Source organism: Sceloporus undulatus, chromosome 5 (assembly GCF_019175285.1).
Source record: "Sceloporus undulatus isolate JIND9_A2432 ecotype Alabama chromosome 5, SceUnd_v1.1, whole genome shotgun sequence".
In the NCBI taxonomy this organism is placed as follows: domain Eukaryota; kingdom Metazoa; phylum Chordata; class Lepidosauria; order Squamata; family Phrynosomatidae; genus Sceloporus; species Sceloporus undulatus.
The window spans coordinates 137,391,001-137,410,400 of record NC_056526.1 but is presented as its reverse complement, the minus strand read 5'-3'; the positions used below and the strand labels follow the sequence as shown (position 1 = coordinate 137,410,400).

Below are 19,400 nucleotides of genomic sequence, written 5' to 3'. Positions count from 1 at the left end.
CCCTTAGTTGCTCCACAACGCCCTATTTCCTGATATTAAATCACTGTGTACTGCAAATTTAAAACAATCAATCTTGGTTGCTGCTCCCTTTGCAGCAGCAACTGAGCAGCTACCTGAGTAGCAACCAAAAGCCTGTCACTTGTGCCAGCCTTGCAGTAAAAGATGGCGCAGATTAGAAGCTTCTCAGTCGCCGTTTGACTGGCTGCTTAGTCACTGTTCTGTTTGCACCTGTTCACCTTCAGAGGCAGCAACCAAGCAGCTCAAGAAGCAGTTGCAAAACAAAAAAGTCTAAGGGAAAATTAGCACAACTAAAAAAGATGGCTCAGTTTATTACGTACAATATACAAAGAATAATACATCAGAAATGTTGTCAAACTAACAGGCAAGCAAAAATCATATAAGGACTGTATGCTAGGCCTGAAGGAAAAAAAATATTTCCAAGACAATGAGCTGTGGTTGGCGCAGTTGTCTTTCTTGAAAAGTAATCACTAATTTGGAACTTTGGCCTGTTACAGACAGCCAAAATAAAGCTGCTTCGATCACAGTGCAGGTATGGTGTTTCACAATGATGCGTGCGTCCTAAAGTCCAAGAGCCACACCAAAGCTACGCTCCAGTCCATAGCCTATAACACAAAGTTAATTACTAGACTATAGTCAGAACTCTGAATTTCACATCTACCTAGATAAGCTTTAATAAATGAAACCAAAAATATATTAACTATGTTTCACGTTACTTATATGATCATATTAAGCTGATATAGTATGCCAAGAGTATAAATTTAATTGGAAAAGTATCCATTTTACATTAAATGATTTTATATTTATTTATTTTTTATTTATTATATATATGTATAAGTCTAGAAATTTTAGTCAAAAAAAGTTACCCCAAAAAACCTCTGTTGACTTATCTAAGGGGAATGTAAGTACTGTAAGTACTGTAGTTTAACTCATATATATATAAAAGGAACCATCCCCTAGTGAAAAGCAAGCAATCGCCCTGGAAGCACTGACCCCCATCCCACTCTCTCATCCAACCAACTTTAGGGGGAGCACAAATAGTTATGCTTGCTGGAATTTTTGTAAGTTATTTGGCATCATTTCCTTGCTTCATCTTCAGATCTTTCTTACATATCCCTACATTTTACCCTTGACTTATCCCTGGGATATCAAAATCCATAATTTGACCTCAAAACCTGTCTCAGCTTTTACATGAGGTTGACTTAAGTTTGAGCTATTACACTATTTATTTCATTTTGATGCCGCCTTTCTCCCGGAAATGGACCACAGGCAGCTCAAGATAAAAACAGTTAAAAACTTTGCATATAAAATTTAAAGAACAATTAAATCATATCACTAAAACAATATAAAACTGTATAAATCATACAAAAGTTTTAAAAAATAAAAACACACACACCATAATAAAAGCCTCCCTCAGGAGATATATATTAAGAGCCACTTGAACAAAAATTTCTCTGTCTGGTGGCAAAGAAAAAGCAGGGAAGGGGCCAGCCTAACCTCTGGTGGAGGAGGGAGTTCCAGAGGGTGGGACCAGCCACTGAGAAGGCTCTATATCTTGTGTCCTGCCCAAACGAGCTTGTGATGCGGCAGGATAGAAAAAGCCTTCCCCTGCAGATCTTAGAAATCTGGTAGGTTCATATGGGGAGATACAGTCTTTCAATATACCAGTTAGCTTAGGGAAGTGCCATCTCATAGCCTCATATCTGCAACATGATGGCAGTAACAACCTATCTCACAACACTGATGCAAGTATTTCTAGAATAATGCATATGGGACACTTGAAAGACTGAAAAGATGCTATATTAAATAACATTAAATAGCAGCAGCACTTCTACCACCTATTTTAGACATACCTATCTTACTCTGTAGAATTTATTTCTCTCTTTCGCAGCTTTCTGTCATTTGTCTTGAAGAAGAAGGCCAGGGTTTTGTACTACTTTAGCAAGTTTCCTCCAGTAATTTTTAATTGACTGTAGCCATCTTTTAAGAGAAAAGAACTATTACCAATGCATTTCCCCCCCTTAAATTGCAGAAAATGCAGAAGTTGGGACAGAATGGACTAATGACTGAATACACATGAAAATGGGCATAGATATAGTTGCCGTGGACCTCAACTCATTTTGACTTATGGAACCTTCAGGCAACAAACCTATCACAGGGCTTGTTAAATTGTTCAGAGGGGCTGGCCTTTGCCTTCCTCACAGGCTGAGTGTGAATTGCCCAGGTCAACCAGTGGGTTTCCATGGGATTCAAACCCTGGTCTCCAGAGTTGTGATCAAATGATCAAAGTACTACAACACCATGCTAGCTCTCATGCATACAGTAAGATCAAATATAGTCACATGTTCCCTGCTTTGCTACATTAAACCTTATTAGAAAACTCTATCTATTCTTGGAAAGAAATAGAAGCTGCTGCTTCTTAAGCTAAATAAATTTTCCATAGAAGTCAAAAGTGGTGCCTTTTCTGGGACCCTAGCCATTTCAGTAATATTTTCTCGTTTTTTGAGAGTGAATGGACTTATTTCTCAATTTTGTGAGAATAATGAGACCATTAGAATTTTGCCTTATTTACTCAGTAAGATGCTCTGAAGTTGCTGATCATTGCAGAAAGAACCAAAAATGGACATTGGATCATAAGAAGTATGTGTTCCCAAGTTTTGATGTAACTTCTGCTCCATGATAACAGATCTGGAATTGAAAATAAGTGTTCACTTTTAGACAGAGATTTATCTAAAATGTATGATGATGTAATAAAAATACTACAGTGCACCTGCATCATATGGGTGCCTTTTACACGGCTTTTTTACTGACGCTGAAGCCGCCCAAGAGAAACAATTGGTTTCACATGCCATGGGTGTGCGCACCACCACACATGCACAAGCCACCTTATTGTCAATGGGGCTCGGCATATGCCACAATTTGCTTTACACGGGGTGTCCAAAATGGCGCACTGTTATAAATTTTTTTCTCCTTTAGTACATGTCCTTGTTTCAGTTTCAAATCTGGGTGTCAGATTCTGGGGAGAAAACAGGTTATAAGTGGAACTGGGTCCTGCTATATTTTAATTGAATCTCCAGAAACAACTAGTTGGCTTTTGGATATTATTCTAGCATGTGTCAGACAGCACTATCATCAAAAACCCAAATGAGGGGAGTGGATTACCGAGGTGTGATGAGAGAAGGGGGTGTCAAGACTAGGGTTGCCATAAATCTGGACCTCCTAACCGGGACAAATGTTGGACAAAAATTTTCAAATGAAGGGCACATTTTTTTTTAAAAAATGGAGGACATGCGCAAAAAAAATTGATTTTTTAAAAAAAATGTTACTAATAAATGCATGTTTCTTAGGCATGATCAAATGGGGACATTTGGGCATTATTCCTAGACAGATTGCAGAAATGTACTTTTCCCTTTCTGGCCACCCCCCTCCTCCATTCCAAACGCACATTTGGGCACTGAACATGGCTTTACATAACATGGCCTCTTGCATATTTCAGAGGCTTATTCAATAACCAACTCTTGGGTTTCACATGAACATGCTATGCATACTGAATATGTCAAGTGGTTTAACAAAAGAAGTGGATTGCCCTCGGATTCAACTGTACTTCTCAGAAGTGTTGTACTTGGTCAAGGGACCCTCTCTCCCTTCCTTCTCCCTCCTCCTGCCTTCCTTCCTCCCTCCTTCCTCCCTCCTCTGCCTCCCAGGCCCAAGCGGAGGAGGAGGTGGGTGGCTGCCTTGGCGCTCCCTCCCCCGCCCTCGCGCCAAGGCCGCAGACAGGCAGCCACCCACCTCCGCCTCATGCGCCTCCTACTAGGCGCTTGCCTTGGCTGGCAGGCAGAGTGGAGGTAGAGGAGGAGGCAGAGGTACCTGCCTGGCTTGGCGTCCCTGCCCGCCCCGCACCAAGGCAGCAGGCAGGCAGGCAGGCACCCACCTCCGCCTCCTCTTCTGCCTCCGCCTCCCGGGCCCAAGTCAAAACGCCTAGCGTGGAGGCGCGCGAGGCGGAGGAGGCAGTGGGTGGCTGCCTTTTTGTTGCCTTGGTGCGTGCGCGCGGGCGGGGGCGCCAAGCCAGGCAGGCACCTCTGCTCTCCTCCGCTTGGACGGCCTGCAACGGAGGAGGAGGAGAAGGAGGTGCGCCTCCTGCACGCGCTCACGCCCTCCTCCCCACCGCCCCGCCACCCTCCCCGCCTCCGTTTCAGGCCAGGAAGCGCACCGCACCTCTTCGCTTCCTACACCCGGCCTGGAACGGAGGAGGAGGTGGGTGGTGCGGCCGCACGGGAAGGCAGGGGAAGGTGGGGTGGCGCCGCACGGGCCTGGGCTGGGGCCAAACGGACCGGGACCCGGAGGGGCCCCCCAAAAGCGGGTTTGTCCAGGGGCGACAGGTTATGGCATCCCTAGTCAAGACCATGTTGCACTCTGGTCTGGAAAATGATATGGAAATGTGTTACATATTCAGCTGGATACAGCTGGCAATATAGGGTTTCAAGTCTATTGGGGAAGCACAAGTGTGCAAAACCTTTGCTAGATACCACATTCCTCAATCATCTCAATTTATTTATTTTTTCATTCAATGTGTACCCTACTTTTCTCCCTCCCAAAGTAGCTTAAAAGTATTTAAAATAAATGTTTAGCTAATTCTTATTTTAGAAAATAAAATACTTTAACATATAATTACCAATGCCAGAATTTCATACTCCTTAGAAATTTGGTTTAGAGATAGATCTTAAACTGTAATCAATAGTTGCTGTTAGACATTTAATTAGTCACTAGAGGCCTCTACAGACTGCCAAGAAACGCTGGATCAGGGTGGAGTGAGCCTGACAACCTCATGCACAATGTTGTGATACAGTAATATTTTTTTTACTCCATAACTTTCTTTGGATATTGAACAACGTACTACACCATGTCTCTCAGCTATCTGATGGCTGCTTCATCAGTATCTAAAACTTAACATGGCTAAGACAGAACTACTCATCTTTCCTCCAAAACCTACATCTCTCTATCATGGCCAATAATATTCCCATTTTTATCTGCTGGGTTTGGTTCCCGGATCCACTGTGGATAACAAAATCCATGGATCCTCAGTCTCATTAAATACAATGGCATAGCAAATGGCAAAAGCAGGTGTCCCTTTTATATAAAATGGCAAAAGCAAGGTTTGCTATTTGGAATTTATACTTTTTAAAAAATATATATTTTCAAGCTGTGGATGCTGGAATCCATGGATAAAAAATACGTGGATAAGAAGGGCTGACTAATAACAACACAAGAAGCTTAGTAGTGTGTTTTGTTAAACAATTCCTCTGAGCATTAGTGTTTGTCATTTCTTGTCTTCTTGAAGAATAACTAGAACTTCCCATCTAACAAACTTGATTGCCGTACAGTCAGCCCTTCTTATACACGGATTTTTTATACACGGATTCAAGCATTCTGGTTTGAAAATGTTCAAAAAAAGTATAATTTCAAATACAAACACTGATTTCCATTTTTTATAAGGGACAACCATTTGTTATGTCATTATATTTAATGGGACTTGAGCATCCACGGATTTTGTTATCCACAGGAAATCTTGGAACCAAACCCAGCATATAACAAGGCTTCACTGTACAACATTCCCAACAAATATGGCTAGCACACACACAAACATATGATCTGGAAAAATTCCACAAAAAATTTAGAATTGAAAATTTCCATCCCACATCTTGCTTCACAGTTTCAGGCTCAGTTCCACCCCGCCCCCAGCCACTACCTTCTATTGTTCCTTTTAAATTTGAATATGTGCTACAATAGTGTGCATAAAAATATATTTTCTGGGACACTTCTTCAGGAAAAAACATGCAGTTTCACTACCCTATTATCCATCCCCTCTAAGAGATCCCTGAGAATGTTATTCTGATATGAACGCACACACACATCTTTACTTTGATGAAAGGTACCAACAGCCTGACCCAGAAAAACAGATGAGCAGAGAATGGGATAATGGGTACCATTTCCACTGTTGACCAGTGAATTAACATCAGTATACAAGCCTATGCACAGGCTACTAAATGGGGTAAAGCTGTTGCTCTGTATCAGGATTTCCAAATAGGATTATCTAGACTCTCGGTTCTATTAAAGTTTGCTAGAGAGTTGTGTGGGGATGGGGAATAAAAATTGAGTTGTAAATACAGTATAGTAATTATGTGCAGGGGCTCACTGAGGCCTGAAAACTATTTCAATGGTTCCTCTTGGGTAAAAAAGCTGGGAAAGGCTGCTGTATCAGCCATCTGGATTGGAGAATTAATATCTCTCTGCATACTCACTTGGCCAAAGCAATGTTCATTTGCTCAAGGACGAATAGCCTTAAAAACACAAATACCTTTTAGTAAATTCCTTATACTTTGGTATAAAAGACTCCATATGAAGGTGTTATTGTCAGACTGTAATACTTCTCTGATAGAAACAATAAATATTGCATTTGTTACATAAAAAGAAGATGTTTTAAAATATACCTCATCAAGTTAAACATATCTCATTCTTCTGATCCATTTTGGTGATGAGGCACAGAAGTAAGACTTCAAAACACTGAGGGGTTGTCACTAGTATCTGAAAAGAAATAGCATTGGACTTTTAGAAAAAATATTGATAATAACTATTTGAATGAACATGTTATGAAAAAACATAATAAAACATCTCAGTCTGGTTTCAAAGAAATCACTCCATTAGGTCAATATGGGCAAAGTGCATGCTGTCAGCTAACATGGGTCCCAGCACCATTTTTTGTGGCTCTCCGGGCCCCCAAGGATAATTTTTTTAAAAAAATTCTCACAAAAATGTCCTCTAGGGGGCCATGGGGGAATTTTTCTCCATTTAGGATGGTTGGGAGTTTTTAACCCCAGAATAGGCCTTTCTTAAATCTGGAAATAAACACAGAACTGACTTCAGGTCACTTTGTATTTGGAAAGCCCCTCTGGGCCTAAAATGGCCCAAGAGACCTAAAAGATGGCCCTTAAAGGGACATTGAGAAAACATTTCGGTGCATATTTGAGGGTTGGGGGGTTGCCCCCCCAATTCTCTTTTAAGCAATGTCCATAGATGCCCACCCTTGCATTGAGCAGGGGTAGGCAACCTTTTTGACCTGGGGGCCGGGTTGCTGTCCCTCAGACAACTGGGGGGCCGAAGCCAAAAAAAAAATAATAATTAAATATTTTTTTAAAAATTAATTAAAAAATAAACCGGGACAATGTAGACAAATTTTCAAATGGAGGGCACTTTTTAAATAAAAAATGGAGGACACGCGAAAAAATTTGCTGATTTTTTAAAAAATGTTAAGATAAATGCATGTTTCTGAGGCTTCTATAGACAATTGCCCCACCATGCCCCTCCCGCGAGACATCAAAGGCCCCGGCGGCTCGGCGGCAGGGCGGGCTGGGGCCGGTCCCAAGGCCTCGCTGGGCCGCATTCGGCCCGCGGGCCGCAGGTTGCCTACCCCTGCATTAGAGGAAACATTTCTTCTACTCATGGAAAGGCTGTTTTCAACCTAGCAGAAGAAAAATATATGAGAAAATACAGAAATGTTCTTCTGTTTGTGCAGTCTCTTATATAAAATTTGCACAAGCTTCCATGCACTCACGTTTGAATGCAACGGCCTGTACCTTTCTTATTCATCAGTTTCTCATTGTAATGCAATCCTTGATATACTGCAGTACAGTCGGCCCCTTGATATCCATGGGGGAGCTGTCCTGCCCCCCCCTCCATGGATAAGATAAATGCAGAACCTCAAGTCCCATTGTCTCCCTGTGGCAGCTGCATGCAAAACACCACTATTTAGGCAATGCGCCTGCCATCTGTGGGTGCTCAAATCCCTAATGCCAAGCCTGCTGATGGCGAGAGCCCAGTTGTACTTTGTTAAAAGATGTCCTGCTAGCTACAACACATTTTGTCCCTTTTACTCTTGCTTCTTCAATCCAAGCCAAGGAGTTTGTTTATGTTGTTTACATCACATACCTACAGAGAAAACATATCAGAAATCTGAAAACTGGATGTTAATGAAAGCACAATGGAAGCCATAAGCATTTAAGCAAAAAAATGTAAAGATAGGAGGAAAGGCCTGTCTCCAAAAATATCTTCTAAGTTAAAGTTTACAATATTTTTCTATGCTGAACTTTATAAAAAATAATTGGAATGCTGCTTTTAAGTATTTATAATTTGAACACAACTCATACCTGACAATCCAGGACCACTGCCGATAACCTTGTGTGAGAACCCCACATAGGAACTGGCCATCTGGAAATATTCTGTTAAATCGACTGTCAATAGTTGCCTTCACTTGATAACAACAGCCTAATAAGTGAATAAAATAAAATAATGTGACACAAAAAAATTATGTGCATAATTAAAGAATGCAAGTTAGCAGTGACATTCACATTTGTTTCAATGGTGTATTCAACATATCACCAGTTAGCCAGCTTCACATAATGGTTTGAGTATTAAACTGATAGACCAGGATTTGATTCACAGTTCAACAATGAAACTCACTGGTGACCGTGGGCAAGTAACATGCTTTCCAGCCTCAGGGGAAAGGCAATGACAAACTTCCTCTGAATAAATCTTGCCAAGAAAACCCCATGACAGGTTCACCTTAGGGCTGTCTAAGTCGGAAATTACTTGAAAATCAACAACACACACAAATTCAACATAAAGCTTAAATTCTCCCACTCAAATTAAAGGGCATTGTTTGCTTTGGCCACATCTTGCCAACGATCCTCTGTAGATTAGACATCCGTTCATGTTGCACGCCTCAGATTCCAATGTACGGGTTTAGTCTCCCTTATCCAAATTGCTTGCAACCAGAAGAACTTTGGATTTTGGAATTTTTTTTTAATTTTGGAATTTTGCTTAGACAAATATGAGATATTGTAGAGATGGACCGAATCTAAACATGAAAACCATTTACATTTCATATACACTTTATACACATAGCTTGAAGATAATTTTATACACATTATTTTTTATATTTTGTGCATGATACACTGAACCATCATAAAGCAAAGGTGTCACTATCTCAGCCACTGAAGTGGACAATTGAATTTTGGAATTCTGTATAAGGAAGACTGAACTTTTACTAACAATGACCTACAACTGCAGAGATCTCTTTATGCCATAGATACACAGACCAGAGAGGAAGAGCAAGTAAATCAACTTGATTTACTTGCTTTCTCAGTTTTTATATTATACGTCCTTAACTAAGAATTAGAAAAGGACTTCAAATTTGGATTCTAAACAAGTCTGAACTAATGTGTTATATCCAGGTTGTTTGAACAACAGAATCTTTATTTTTAAAATATATCCACTATTAGTTGTGCCCTACCTGTGTAGGTGCAACATACACTATTACACTTCATCGCCTCTCTCAAAATTTTTTCAATGCAATAATAAGAGGCCTTGATTTTCCTGATGATGTAGGAGCATGATCACAGCAGATTCATTTTTATCCACAATGTCAAGGATTTCTCTCTACAGATAAATAACAATGTCATTAACATATCAGAAGATTATCTTGATATAATTCACTGTTATATGCATTTGTATCTTCACAGAACAATACATGTATTCCACAGTATTGGGACAATTACTGTGAAGGTTCTAACTTCCTGAAAAAAGCAACCCTGGTGTAAAACACTGAAGACTGCCTTAGGCATACAGAAGTGGTCATGTGGAAAAGGGTGTGTTCTCTGGTTTCAGGCCATGTAAAGCCTTCAAAGAACCCTATTAAAAGCCTGCTACATGTATGCGTCATGGGAAGAGACTTATCAGAGCATGGAAAAGTTATTTCCTGGACTATAGCTCTCAGAATTTCCCAGCCAGCATGGCCACTTTATCTTGTAAGGTGCCTTGAATCCCAGTTTGGGAGAAATGGTGGGAAACTTTTAAAAACCAGTTATGGCGAAAACTTTGGGGGGCTGCATGCCCAAACTGATTTTTTTACAGTACCTTGCTCTACCTGGTGCTGGGGGGGGGGTTTCCAGCCTCTGGGGACTAGGACTTCTGCCCCTTAGGGGGCAGGGCTTCTGCCCCCTTTTCCTGGCCTCCAGCTGTCCAGAAGATAGAAGTCAGAGGTGGGAACCTCTGGCTCCTTCCCACAGCTTTGCCAGCCCTCTGACTGTCCCTGGAAATAGCCTGGAGGGCGGCTCCTGCCTCTGGCTGCCATCCTCCAAAAGCCATTTCCCAATTCAGAGTGTCCTTTGGGGACTCAGAAGCGTGAAAACTCTGGAGGGACACTCTGAATCTGGGAAATGGCTTTGGAGGATTGCAGCCAGAGGCAGGAGGAGCGCCTCCAGGGTTTGTCGGTGTTGGGTGTCCCAAAGGGTATCCCAGACCACTCTTTGAGCCACTCCGAAGCCAGGGATGGGCTTTGGAGGACGGCCGCCAGAGGTGGGAGCCTCTGGTTGCCGCCCTTTGGTGTTTGCCGACTGCTCCTCTACACCCCACCCCCACCACCCACCCCGGTGCCATTTCAGACCATAGCTTTCTCTCCGGAAATAGCTATGGGTCTGAAAGGGCCGTGAGGTGAAGCGTCATGCCCCCCCCCCCCCTTTTCCTGGCCTCTAGCTCTCAGATAGGCAGCTGAAGGCCGGGAGAGGGCTGGGAGGAGGAGTCAGAGGCTAGCTCCTTCTCGCCATTTTCTGGATTCCAGCTGTCAGTTGGAGGCCAGGAAAAAGGCAGGGAGGAGGAGGAACATGCACAGGCATGCCTGTTCCTCTTTGTCCCAGGCCTGTGCCCGGCAAAAAATGATGTGGCGTGCCACTCATGGCATGCGTGCCATAGGTTCGCCTCACAGGAATAGACTATAAACAATAACTTTCCACAGTAATAACACTTACAGGAAAGCAGGGCTGTTATTATCATTCCCAGCAAAAAATCTTAATATATAAATAGCTGTTCTCATGCAAGATCTTTCATAAGTAGGGATTCTGGCTGTGAAGCCTTTATATGTTGCTTCATTGATATCAGGCATGTGGTAGTCAAGCCAGAAGCCATGAATAAGCTATTAAATAAATAAAATAAATAAAAATCTTTATTTTTATCCCGCCCTTCCAGAAGATCAGGCGGGCTAACAAAAGTGCAACGATGCACACAAATACAGTTTAAAAACAGTAAAAAACAAACACATACAATAAAAGTAAAGCCGGAATTAAAAGCCCCGTCGCCCGTCCTCATGGCCACGGAGAGGAGGGGAGGCCCACAGGATCTTAATCGGGGAATGCCTGCTTAAATAGGAAGGTCTTAAGATCCTTCCTAAAATTGGGCCAGGGTGGTAGATGAGCGGAGCTCCAGTGGGCAGCGTGTTCAAAGGGCTGGGAAAAACAGAAAGTCAGAACATAGAGAGGCAGAACTAAGAAATAAATCAGAAATCACAATACAAGATGCAAGAAAATTGCAGAATTCAGGAACATCTTATTTCTTGACTGGGGTTTAAGTGAAGGAGGCTACAAGAGAACACAGTTCTGAAGACATGATAATACCTGCCATGAATCTGGTATAAATTGTTGCACCCTGGGGTCTGGTTTGTTTCTCTCTTCCTGCATCAGGTACTGGCTCATATACTGTAGCTGAAATCGAGCTGACCCTATGCCAACAGCGTATATTGAAAACTTCTTTTTAAATTCATCTTTCTTCTCTGAAACCTATATTCATTTAGAAATTAGTCCTTTGTTGTATTTAAAGTAATAAATAAAATAATAAAAATTTTATTTCTATACCGCCCTTCCTGTGATCAGGGCGGTGTACAACCTATATCATACATACAATAAAATACACATACAATAGAAAAGAATTACATTGATAAAATTACATTAAAACCAATTCTGGCCAGCAAGCCACCACTGACAGAGGGGGGGGGAGACTAATTGGAACCTATGTCCGGGAATGCTAACTTGAACAAGAAGGTTTTTAGTTCCTTCTTAAACTGGGCCAGGGAGTGACCATAATGCTATTGTTTTACACTGTATAAGTTTTTTTAAAGTATGTATAATTAAATTATTTCTATTATTTAAAAAAATGCTTCACATGAGCAGTTGGTTATTTCTAATAAGTTGTTTAGTTTCTTGTATACATCAAGGGCCAGTAATGCCATATAAATAATTTCAGTTATTACAAAACAACATGCATGAAATTCAGTATAAGAAATTAATGCTTCTGCTAGGCTTCTGCTTCTGTAGTGGATCAGTACCAAGGTTGTAAATCTTCTTTTACTTCATTCTTGCAAACAAATGTAAAGAATTGCAAAACCTTCCTTCTTGGTCGATGAGACTGTGAAAGTATGTTGTGCATTTTTCAATGATTTTTCACATTTGAGAAACATTTTAACCCCCCACCCCCAAAATCATTTCTGAAAAAAAATGTTCAAAACTATTTTTTCTGCATAATCTAATATATTTTGCACAAAATATGCAATTTTCAAAGAAAAAAATCACAGAAAATACTGAAATGCAAGAAATCACATGGTGACTGACAGCAGGGCCAAGGCCTGACACACTCTTTCTGGTTGGGAATAAGAAGAAAGATGTAAAGTACAGTCAGCCTTCCATATCCACAGATTCTTTATCCACAGATTCAAGCATACACAGCTTGAAAATATTCAAAAAGTATAAATTCTGAAAAGCAAACCTTGATTTTGCCATTTTACATAAGGGACACCATTTTATTAGCCGTTATATTTCATAGAATCATAGAATTGTACAGTTGGAAGATACCTCAAGGGTCAAGGATAACCCCTGCCATGCAAGAACTCTCAATCAAAGCATCCCCAACAGATGGCCATTAAGTCTCTGTTTAAAGACCTCCAAGGAAGGAGGGACTTGAACATCCATGGATTTTGGTATCCACAGGGTGTTTGGGAACCAAATCCCAGTGGACACCACAGGCCCACTGAATTCTTTTCATTCCTAATTTGAATTGCATGATAAAATTACAGGGGAGGAGACTTAGCTTCCATTTAACCTAGTTTTAGCCAAGAATAGCTAAGCATCTTTTCTACTTTGTCCTTTCACACAGAACAGGGGGGGGGGGGGGGAGTAGAGGAATGATTCAAATTAGAAATGAAAGAATACTTACAATTTTCCTTATGCAGTGTATGTGAATAACTGGTGTGCTGTTTGTAATGCTTTAATGTTTTTAATTTTTTAAAATGATTTTAATTATGCTGTGTTTTAACTTTTGTTTTAATACCAGTGTTCTTTAATTATTTTTTAACTTTTGTACTTATGCTTTTGGTTGTACAGTTGTCCCTCCATATTCGCTAGGGTTAGGGGAACAAGACCCCCGTGAATATGGAAAAACTGCAAATAATAAAAACACTTTTTCCTCTGAGAGGACACCTCTCTAGGAATCTCTAAGTCCTCCGGTGCAACTCTATGGTCAAAGTCCAACATACACTGACCATAGAATGGTACTGGAGTAGCTACAAATAGTCTTTCAGTGCACCTTTTAGTTAAAGTTGACCACAGAGTTCCAGTGGAAGACCTAAACAGTCCTAAGAGAGAACATATTAATGAAATCTGTGAATAATCAAATCCGCAAATATCAAAGCCGCAAATATGGAGGGATGACTGTATTTTATTTAAATTATTCAAGATTATCACATGTGGACTCACCGTCTGGGAACTGCCAGGGTAACGTTGGAAGCACGCATGTGTGTAACCCTGAAGCGCTTCTCCAGCATCATGCTCCATCTAGTGTCATGGAATCGTTCAGGGAGAGGAGATTTGCTATTAACGCAAAGTTTCCATTAATAGCAAATCACCTCTCCCTGAACAATTCCATGATGCTAGAGGGAAGCTAGAGGGAGCTGATGATTGCATGATGCAGGGGAAGCGCTTCAGTTACACACACGCATGCTTCCCTAACATTTCCCCGGAGATTCCCAGACAGTGAGTCCATGTGTGATAATCTTCATTGTAAGCCATCTTACATCCAATTTTGGGAGAAAGATGGGTTATAAATCCAATAAATAAACATAAATGCATATGGATGATACTTTATACAATTATGTAATGATACCTTTGTGTATTCTGAAGTGGCTATCAAATTGTCAAATCCAAAATACTGAAAACATCTGACAATCTGTTGAAAATCCTCTTCCGTCAAAACATTCTGGTAGTTTTCAATCAACAAATGGACTCTCCTCATAACGTCAACTGCTAAATTTAAATTTTTATGGAATTGCCCTAGGAAATAAGAAGAAAAAGTGTTCTCTGATAACATTCAAAACTATAATTGAATCATCAAATGGAGAAACATTGTTCAGAGATTATTCAAAGGCACTATTCATTATGTACAGCAAGCAAATATATATCACAGTATTTTCACAACTTTTGGGAACACTGAACTGACTGCCCAGCAACACATAACATGTAAACAATCCGGGCCTCCTTATTCAGTAGAACTAGTATGACTAAATGATATTCGTTCTTTGAACCAAAGGGAGCAAGTAGTTTCAAACATCAGGCATGTTACTGAATGTAGATATCTCAGGTGATTGTGCTATTATCTTAAATATATTGTGAACATTTTTTTATTATTAAAGTTATGTCTTGCATAGCAGCACTTATTTTGCAGGCAGATGTGTGATATCACTCTGGAAGACTCAAATGCTCCTAAAACTGACTAAGAAAGGACTATGCTCTTTAACAGAGCCTCAGTGTTAAGAGGCAGTCTGTCTGTTGGATATAAAACTTTGGGAGCTGCAGAAGGGAAGAAATTGAGTTTATGGTGACTTCCTGGGGGTGTCCAGCCATGAGAGGTACTTTTCTGAACTAGCAAAATGAAACTTAAGTGCTTTTGAAACTACTTTTAGCAGTGAGGAAAGATAAAGGGATGATTAATGGAATATTCAGATGTATGTTATATTTCCATAAATTTTGGAATTTATCTAAAACAAGGAGATACCAGATTTAAATAACTGGTACCTTAGATGAATATTAGTGAATAAGTAAGAACTCAAGAGAAAAAATGGACAGCTTCTCCAGACAGGAGGAGGAAAGACCAGTCTGAAACTCTGGAGAAACCCTCAGAGAGCTGCTGGTGTTTGATGTGCACAGTACAGTGCATAGTACTGAACACTGAAATGGTTGCCTGTGTGAAGGCAATTGAGCTATGGCAATTAAAGTGGTTTCAAACCAGATAATTTCTACAGTGCAGATGCAGCCTTAGTGTTTGCAGCTTTTATTTTGGAGTGTATTCCATTTGGGGGAAATGTTCTCCATTTTGTGTTGCCTTGTCCTCTTTTCCTTTGCAATATAAATATACATTTAGTTGACATGGTTTATTTACAGCTACATGGCATACACTGAATTTTATTATGCACTCAACGGGATTTTTTTGATTAATTTATCTTCATTAAAATGCCTTGTTGGTTTGTAATATACTTGTAAAACTGAGCAAGAGAAAGACTAAAACTGTCTCTGACAATGCCAGCCACAGATGCTGGCAAAACGTCAGGAAGAAACTCTTCTGGAACATGGCCACATAGTCCGAAAAACCCACAAAAAACTATGAATGCCGGCCATGAAAGCCTTAGACTTCACACTAAAACTGTACTTTACTAGCCACCAACCCTTGATTGAATCATTGTTGTTGTATGCCTTCAAGTTATTTCTGATTAAATACACCCTAAAGTGAACCTATCATGGGGTTTTCTTGTCAAGATTTGTTTCCCATTGCCTTCCTCTGAGGCCGAGAGTGTAACTTGCCCAAAGTTACCCAGTGGGTTTCCATGGATGAACAGGGATTTGAGCCCTGGTCTCCTGCATCATAGTCCAACATGCAAACCATGTCATCTCAGGCACATAAATCTAGGACCCATTAAAATAATTCAACATAATCCAACATAAAATTTAAAATATATTATTTAGGCTAACTCCAATACGTCATGTGGGCTAGAGAGGAGGAGCTACATTTCAACCTTCTGTCCAGGAAGAACATTTTGAGCACGTCTTAAAAGCATGACTATATATTAATGTTTTTGGCTTTCAGTTGGCCGTGTCCTCTGTTCTTCCTGAATGTCCTATGTTATGTCCTGGTTTTGTAGAAGACAACTATGTCAACCATAGTCTCAGATGAAACCAATCTAATTTCCAGGGAATGTAATGGCCCAATTTATTTTGTACCAATCTGATTCTAAGCTACAGAAGTTTACCAAGCAATACTAATGGCTACTTTAAATCTGGTCACCTAGAAGCTGTTCCACAAGGGCAGTCAACTGTTTGATTTTCACCACACTGCTGAATGCTATTGCTTGGGTTGCTGCCAGGTTTGATCATTTATATTGGCTAATGGAGACTCATGACACCAAGATCTAGATTAAGCCCATGACCTTATGCTTTGGACATATCAAGTATTATTGTTGAAACCTAATTATGCATTGAAATACCTGCACTGTCACAATGTTTTTTCCACATGTCAAGGGAAGAATTCAGCTCAGCCATTTTAACTGCACACTGCACAGACTTGTCGACAGTTGGCTCCATGTTAATTCCAGAACTGCAGATCTCTTGAACTTTCCTCTCAACTGGTACAGAAAGGTCCTTCATATTACTTTCTCCTTTTTTTTGTTCTTCACACTTCTTTTTCTGTTCATCCAGAGCTGCTATGTTGGATTTTGCCTTCTATAAACAAAAAAATTACAAAACAGAATAAATATTTGTATAAAACATCAGGGAACCAATGTTCCAGCTGTTACCCAAAAAGGTGGGGAGACTTGGGATCCCGACCAGATGTCAGTGTCTCCTTTGAGCTCACAGGAAGGCATGGGAAAGATGGGTAACATGCTAGGATCTTTTTACACCTTTTTACACCAGTACTAAGTGCAAGGAAAGACTCTAGTTTGAAGTAAATGAGATGTTTTTATTTAGAAAATGTGCAAAGAAGCACACAAACATGCATACACTGACTCACTCTCGAGATTTCCATGAGGTTACAGAAAGGAAGATTAACAGGTTGGATAGTGGAAGATTAAGATTTTAAAAAACCCTGCCCTCAGAATGTGTGTTGTATACTGAAAAACTTGGATGATCTTCCCCATGCATTGACAAACTGGTCCAGAAAACTTCAAGATTTTTAGCATCAGTGGATCAATCCATTGATGTGATCTGAAACTGTCCTTTGATGATCAGACAAGCAGGGTAAATATAGTGACTTCAAAGAGGGAAAACAGGGAATGGTTTCAGTTTTGACAAATGTCTTCCTTTGTTTCCTTTGCTATAAGAAATGTAAAGTAAGTAGGTAGGAGGAATGTGGTATATTTAGCATAACCCATGGTGCTAGTCTTTTGTTCTTTCCTATGCTTAGCATAGTGTGACCTCGACACTGGCATATTTCTAGCTAATTTGGGTCAAAGTGATCCCCAAAATATGTATCAGGTCATCATCACAACTTCTAGTCATGTTCCATGCTAGCTATTACAGTGAACCTTTGGTATCCACTGTGGATTAGTTCCAGGACTCCCCATGGATAGCAAAATCCATGGATGCTCAAGTACCATTAAATACAATTACATAGTAAAATGGTGTCCCTTTTACAATATGGCAAAATCAAGGCTTGATTTTTTGGAATATATAGTTATGGATACTTGAATCTGTGGATAAAAATTTTTGCAGATATAGAGGAGTGATTGTAATTATAAAAACCCATATCCAGATGAAGGGGTGATAGGGTATGCTAACACAGCCTTTCACATAAAACAGGCCTCAGGATAATTATTTGGCCTTAAATCATCTTGCCAGAATAATACATCTTAACTTTATTTCAGTTTTTAAAAAGATGCCTCTTAGTCATTCTGCCAAAGTACAGTACTGTAAGGTTGTTAATGCAGCACATTTAAAAAAAAAGAATGAAGGAAGAATGGAGGAAAAAATTAGAAAACTTAACTTATTTTAAAAACAGCTGGAGAAAGTATAAGGTGGAAAACATATAGTGTAGGTTCAGTTGTGAACTTATCAACGAAACTAATATTAAATAGTCAACCCATCGACTCAGTAGTGCCTATTTGAGCTGGTCTACCTTCATGAAATGTGTCCATCATGTTCCTGTGTCTCTCTTTTGACTCATAACTTCTATATACTACCACTTTGAGAAAAAGTCAACAAGTTTAAAATCCTGATATTTATGTCCAGCTTGGTCTTAGCATTCTATTTAAATCATCTGTAATACACACACACACACACACACACTCTCTCTCTCTCTCTCTCTCTCTCTCTACTTTCTTATGATATATGCATGTTTATTTCAATAACTAGGGGGACAGGGTGATTGAACATCAGGGTTAATCAACATGAAAGCCATGGGTTGCATCTCACACACAATCTCCTAACTGTGACTTGAGTGGATTCATTTCTAAACCAAAGTGCAGAACCTTGCCTTAGTGAAAGATTGGCTTTTCTGGGGAGGTTTCAAAATCATAAATGAATTTCCAATCACTTCCAGTTTGGGAAAGGCACTTTTTCACGTGTGTGGTGTGACCTGCAGTAGATCCAGGCAATAAAACTGGCCTCCAGAATTACCAAAGTTGCCCACTACTGCTGTATCAGACAATACAAAACTTCAATTTAGTATGTATCTTGGAAAAGCTACTGTTTTATACAACAGCTCCCAAAGTCCTCCAGCCAACACAGCCAGTAACTTTTTAAAGCTATGGTTTAGTGTTATAATATGAACTCAGCCAAAAAAAGAGAGAGAAATAAATCTTGCTCTTCTTCCTAGAAGCTTTTGCTTCAGATTTTTTTGTTCCCCCAAATCAACCAATCCTTGTCACCTAAACTGAGGCAAATAATTTATGATTTATGAAACTGCATTATTTTCACTAACCATAGTTAAGAACAACTGTAATTTAGGGTTTATATGATGCATTAAACTGTGGTTAATCTAAAATTCCTTCCTAGCTATTTCCCATGTTCATAGCAAAAGGGTACAGAGAGAATGAACAAGCTTGAGGGGAAGCTAAACTCATTCTTACACTAAAAGTAAAGGTTTCTCCTTAAACAAGGTTGTCAAGTCGTGTCTGACTTTAGGGAGCGGTGCTCATCTCCATTACTAAGCTGAAGAGCTAGTGTTGTCAAAGACAACTCTGTGATCATATGGCCAGAATGACTGCCTAGAACACTGTCATCTTCTCACTGAAGTGGTTCCTATTTATCTGTTTGCACATTTACATGCTTTTGAACTGCTAGGTTAGCAGAAGCTGGGACTAGTGATAGGAGCTCATTCCATCACATGGCACTTGGGCCTCAAATTGTCAACCTGCTCACCTTGCAATTGTCATAGTCAGCATCTTACACTAACAAGACTAAATACCTATGTAATGACTTTTGTAAAGGAAGAAAAAGGAGTTTATTGAATAACTCTTTTCC

General features: G+C 40.0%; 1 protein-coding gene across 1 annotated transcript in view; it reads right to left on the bottom strand.

Moving 5' to 3' along the window:
* Window positions 1-19,400, bottom strand: part of LOC121931694 (probable ATP-dependent RNA helicase DDX60) — a 92,768-nt gene that overhangs the window by 35,420 nt on the left and 37,948 nt on the right. Inside the window, 8 exon segments of the mRNA XM_042469672.1 lie at window positions 2,591-2,706; window positions 8,220-8,337; window positions 9,365-9,439; window positions 9,442-9,465; window positions 9,468-9,510; window positions 11,520-11,681; window positions 14,056-14,222; window positions 16,427-16,661. Coding sequence (XP_042325606.1) covers window positions 2,591-2,706; window positions 8,220-8,337; window positions 9,365-9,439; window positions 9,442-9,465; window positions 9,468-9,510; window positions 11,520-11,681; window positions 14,056-14,222; window positions 16,427-16,661 — 940 coding nt within the window.